This window comes from Phyllopteryx taeniolatus, chromosome 5 (assembly GCF_024500385.1).
Source record: "Phyllopteryx taeniolatus isolate TA_2022b chromosome 5, UOR_Ptae_1.2, whole genome shotgun sequence".
Lineage (NCBI taxonomy): Eukaryota > Metazoa > Chordata > Actinopteri > Syngnathiformes > Syngnathidae > Phyllopteryx > Phyllopteryx taeniolatus.
In genome coordinates, this window is record NC_084506.1 from 17030057 (window position 1) to 17036056 (window position 6000).

General features: G+C 40.1%; 1 protein-coding gene across 1 annotated transcript in view; it reads right to left on the reverse strand.

Annotated features, from left to right (window-relative positions):
- sema3ab (sema domain, immunoglobulin domain (Ig), short basic domain, secreted, (semaphorin) 3Ab) overlaps positions 1 to 5118 on the reverse strand; it is a 30588-nt gene extending 25470 nt beyond the window's left edge. The window contains exon 1 of the mRNA XM_061773238.1: positions 4532 to 5118. Coding sequence (XP_061629222.1) covers positions 4532 to 4652 — 121 coding nt within the window. The 5' untranslated portion in view covers positions 4653 to 5118. The remainder of the gene's footprint in view (positions 1 to 4531) is intronic.
- Between the last annotated feature and the right edge of the window lie 882 nt (positions 5119 to 6000).

Consider the following 6000-nt stretch of genomic DNA (forward strand, 5'->3'; position numbering starts at 1 on the left):
CTCATTGCTACTTTTGTGCCCCTTAATTGACCTGAAAATCTTAGGAATGCATATGTAAATCTTTGAGAAAACCTTACCTTTATAATCCAGTAGCTAGCCCAACTGTAACCATCAATTTTATAGTATCAGAGTATCTGTGCACATTGAAACAACCAATAGATAAATGTTATTTTGTATCACCTATCATTCCATTTTCTAAAGAGCTTGTCCTCATTATGTTTGCGGGTAACTGGGGCCTTTACCCCGTAACTTTGGATGAGTGGCGCGGTACAAACAACCATGCACACCTATGGACAATGTAGAGTCTTCAATTAAACTAAGATGCACATTTGTGAAATGTATGAGGCCAGAGTACATGGAGAAACCCCACGGAATGTCATTTCAACCACATCAGTCAGCGAGTAGTCTAAGGTACGTCACTGGAAGCAAAAACGTACCGCATACGTACTTGATCGAAGTGAACTTAGTTTCACATGGGGGTGGCATTCCCAATATAGAGAAGCTCCAAGTGCATTCCTACAGTAGCGACATCACCCAAATTTGTAGGCAAGTTGAAAGGCGCTGTAGTCTATCGCTAACTGTGCTGATGCAACAGTAAAGTCATACTAACTACAGTGTCTATGGAGAAAATTTACTCCACCCTGAAGATTCTTTACCCAAAGTCCCACTTAAAAGTACAACCACTCCCATTGGTGTGTTTAGTAGTTCTGTATTGGGTGGCAAAATTCATTTCATTCAATTCAAAGTTGGAAACTTTCAATAGGAAGTAATGGGAATTTATAGGAATAAACCAGGAATTTAATCAATTAACGTTTGGCTTTTAATAGGGAACCTCAATATACTGTAATTGGGGGAAATTATTTTCTCGCATATTCCTGAATATTACAAACAAACTTCATGCAACTACAGTTGTACCTTGACTTGAGTGGCCCAATTTAAATTTTTTGGAGTTATAAGATCTCAGTTTTCTCCCCCACTTTGTGTTGCCATTTAATTCCGAGTTGATTCCCATAATTTCTTTTCAGTTGGGATTATTACCAAAAATTATACAGATTGAATTCCCCTCAAAATTTACTGGAAGTTGTCCACCCCTTTGCAACAATAGTACTGTATGCCCTAGTACTTCTGGCAGAACACCCTATAAAATTAATGTAGTAGCATCTTGTCACTCCTTGGCAGTTAACACCTCTTTTGGCTCATAAAGCATATGGATGGTAGTTTATTTCCAGGAAGATGAATTCACCCGCAGGCTGTGAATTGTCCTAATATCCACTGCTGTTGTCGTTTATCATACACAAGTGCAGTTCTTTAATGCCGCCACCCCCTTAGGGTCCTCAGCATCACCCCGCAGCGTGATTGTTGATACAGTTGGACCTTAGCTCGTGTTTAGGTAGCCGTGGGGTACCGTTGTTATCTTTTCTCCTGCGCCGCTGACCTTCTGGCCTTCAGCCCTCACTTCTAAAGATCAGTCAGAATCTCGTGGGGTTCAGCTGTGTGTGTGTGTGTGTGTGTGTGTGAGTGAGAAAATTTAGTGTGTATCAGATAGTATAACTATGTTTAGTGAGGAACTCATACTATAGACGCTGCGGGCATTTTGAGATCCACATCTTACAGCTACATTCGTATGAGGGAAGACTTTGTAGTTGTACATGGCTGTCTGCGTGCGCCCTCGTTGAGACCCATACCACCTATTGACATGTAGGAGTCAGAGTTCCTAAAGTTCAGCAGCCCACGTGCCGCTGATAATGCAGGATTGGACCATATGTCACTGTCAAGGAGTAAATACCATTCTTGAATGCATCACAGAGAGTTAAATAATTACAAATAGCTTCTACACAACTGTGTCTATGTTATTTATTCATTTATAGTTATAGTTAATATTACTGATGTCAACTGTGTAGTTTTGAATTTGTCATTTTACAGTATATCTAGATGTCCAAGTATTGTTTGCCATCCACACCCACATATATGGACTATTTATAGATTGTTTAGATGTTTTACTACATGCAACGCCACTGACTGTACTTGCTGCCTTTTGTTCACATTCACTTAGAACGAGTAGAATTTATTTTTTCATGTTTTCTTTCTCATCTGCATATAGACTATTTATTGATACATGACTTCTTGCCGTTCACATTCACGTCTGCAATTAGAGTATCTATTTATACATGTACAGTTTGCCAATTTTGTCTACATATTTAGAATATTGATACATGTAGAGCTTTTTTGCTACACGCAACACTGCTGACTGTTCTTATGAGACTGTTCTCATGTACAGCTGGCACATACAGAGCTGCTCACATTCAGTTTCATTGTTTGATGTTGTATGTTTGAAGATCATTTAAAAAAAAAAAATTTTAAATAATTATTTTGCTTTTGTTAGAGGAATGTCCTTATTACAGGACTAAAACCACCATTCTGTTCTATTCTATTCCTGCTTTCCACTAGTGAATCAGTATATTTCATATTTTATTTATTTGACGGTATAAATGATTCATAATGTGATAATCAGATTTCTCTTATTGTATTATACAGGCGGATGATTGAAGAAATTCTCTAGCACCTTATTTCGGAAGGTTAAACCAAGCTGCTCATAATGCTGCTTTTCAGGTCGGTGCCTGTGCTAAATAGTGTCCCCCGGAGGGTCGAATGCAAATGAGGGCCTCATTGAGATCTGCACAATTAAATAAGCAAGTTGGCTTCCGCTCTAATGGAGATATCACCACGTGTGGGCGTGCGTCTACCAATTGACAGCATGTACTTTTTAACTGACTGATATGCTCACAGGTATCATTAGCCATCTACAGATGGCAAAGTGAACGTGTGTGTGTGTGTGTTTGTGTGTGTGTGTGTGTGTAGTTATGGATCTCCCAGTGCTGAGCGAGGACTATTTCTCTTCGGAGGTAAAGCCATCTGCTTAAACAGACCTGCACCATTCATTCCGAGCATAATTGCCGCACGTTGCTGAACAGACGGGGGAAAATGGCACGTGGGAAGAAAAGAAATAAATGACACTTGGCTGGCAGGGAGTCGACATCTGGCACCGTTTTTCACCAGGAGTACACACCGACAAACGGCGCTTCGTCATAATTTAGGTGAAAATGGGAGGATAAGAGTGGATCACAGACAGATTTTTGTAATGAACAGTTGAGTAGGAACATGCACGGGTACATGACAGGCACATGAATCTAAACTACTAAAACCACAACAGCAGACTTTGGTTAAATGTCTCAAAGACATTTGTGATGAAAATGTGCATGTACTTAATGAAGTGTCTGTATAGTATGTTTGATCAAGAATGTATCAGAATGACGAGGGGTGTTCTTTGCAACTGAAGGTACAGATGTCGACAATCAGGCCCAATTTGAGCATTTTCCCTCCTTTGCGATCAAAATCAGCAAAGGCCCGATTATCGGATGCCTCTTAAAGATGAATCTATGGTGTATAAAGAAATGTATTCATTTTCCCCCCTGCCCCATCCTAGTTGATCGGGCTGACAACCATAAAAAGTTAAACCTGTTTGATATGTTTTATTGTAAATCCTCAAGTTGGGTACCGACAGTCGGGCCCGACTTGAGCATTTTCTTTGCGATCAAAGTCAGCAAAGGTCAGGTTATTGGTTGTCTCTGAAAGATTAGCCTAAGTGATTATCCTGTGGTGTGGCATGTGTAAAGATGATTTTTCGTCCTGGCTCAGAAAACGGTCGGACTCAATGATGGTAAATTTGAAACCGGCTCAAAATGTAGGCTCGCAAATCCATCTGTGGTCAAGACAGAGTTGGGCTGAACCACGGACTCCATGATTGTGACATTAAACGGAACAATAGCCAAACAGGAAGCTCGTGCTGTTGTCTGGACACAAATTGAGGAGCAACTGATTGTGTTGAGTGTTTGTAAAATGTATCTCACAGGTCATTCACCACAATAAAAATGACAAGGAGTAAAGTTTGCCACCATAGTCTAGTTACTAGTTAGTCTGTAATAAGGTAACAATTGGCCTAGCTTCTTTGATTCCCTCTTCCGATACTACTTTCCTCTTCTTTATTTCTGGATTTGGATGCCCTGTGACGAGTTACCACTCACGTCAGTCTTGGTATGACGATGGACATTGTTACGTGAGTGATGTATTGTGTTGCTCATCTTTAAATCACACGAGCAGTCAAACCACACATTGTGATATTTTCCCATGTCACCCGTGAGGTCTTTTAAAAATTGGTTAAGAAAAGATTGAGAATCATTGTGTGCTCCACGTTTGTCAAATATCCAGAAGCTGCAATTGACAGGCAAACATGTCACTTTATGTAAATAATCACCTAAATAACACATTATTGAGTCAAATGCAACTTCTTCAAATGCTTTATTAAATGCTGTTGTTGAAAACTATGGATCTCATCATTTTGTAAGTTTTCTTCTTTTTAGTGATCTTGTTTTTGTTATTTTTTTTTGGTTTACATAAAATCAACAAAAAAAAGACTAAATGTGGATGGTGTCAGAATAATCTTAAAATGGTGTTACAAGTGCACAGAACTCACCTTTGTATGAAAGTTTTAGTCGCGGGACGTTGGCCTTGTTCTGCTGGGCTCCGTCGCCTCCTTTCCGAAGTAGAATCAGTCCACAGGCCAGTGCAAAGCTGCCCCAGAGAAGAGAGCCCATGGTCCTGAGGTGAACGAGGCCAGCGGTGTCCGTTCTCTGTACACCTCCACGGCACGCTTACAGATCCACTCCAAAATGTGTCCCCTGATTTTTGTGGGTCAGTCTAGACTTGATAAGCCAGTTAAAAGCCAGTCCAAGAGATGACTTTGGCAGGGGGTGCGGGGTTACAGGTCACCGTTGACGGCATGGGATCCTGTCCCAGCAGCAAGCCCAAGGTGAACTTTACTAATGGTGAGTGGTGAAGCAGCAAGGTAAATCTGCCATCTGTCCTCGTCTTTTAAATCACCATCCACGCAAACCGAGAGAAAACACTGTCCTGTTTGTTTTCTGCTCTTTATCCTCAGTCGTCTGTGTTGAGTTCTCCCTTTTATCCACTTTTTCCTCCTTGAAATCTCCTCTTGTCGTTGAGTTAGCACAGCTCTGCACTGTCCACGCCGCACAATGCAAGTGAGCACAGCTGAAGCAGACAGCATGCACACAGGCAGGAAGGCAGATTGAGAAAGTGCAGTGTACGCGGGAGAGAGAGAGAGAGAGAAGCAAACGCAAGTTAAGGTTAGGGCAAGACACATGAAAAAAAGGAAAGTAAAATATGAAGGCAGAACATCCCACTGTCGTCATGTTTTCAGGGTTGGATGAGGTTTAGAAACATTTTTAATGCTCGCCTTTTATTACATAAATACAAATATTAAATTTTACATTTTGACTCTTCCCTCCATTGATTGAAATAACTTTAACTTTCACATTTCTCGATGGCCTGCCATCGACAATTATTTTGCTTATTTAATGATGGACATCGGTACTTCTAATGCAACATTTACATTATACTAAATAGTCTGTGCTTTTGATGTAGTTAAGATTTACAGCAGATGTTTTAAAAATGTTTGTCGTTTAAGACTATGCGGATGTGTACCTCATGTCACAGATCAATTGTGCATATCCAATCTGTGTATTTATGTTGTACTTGCATTGGCTAATATCCAATACTTATTGGATTTCTTTCCACATATCGAAGAGGTCTCATTCTGATGTGAAGCTATCTGATCCCATGCATATTTTATTTTCTATTTACGCTGCCACAATGCATATCCAATTTATGCTACTTTGAGAGCAAAAATTTTAATTATCACTATGTACATCAAGTCAGCGAGGTATTACTATCATTTTTTTGTGGTAGTCGTTTTCATTTGTGTAGAACTGCTATGCATCACTCTATGTAATATTTTGGTTATTTGTTTGCAATACTGTAAAGGTTGTGCAGGGGTATGTAATGAGTAGCCAACACTTTCTGGAAGGCCCATGAGCCAAATATTTATTCATTCATTTTCTGTACTGCTTGTCCTCACGAGGG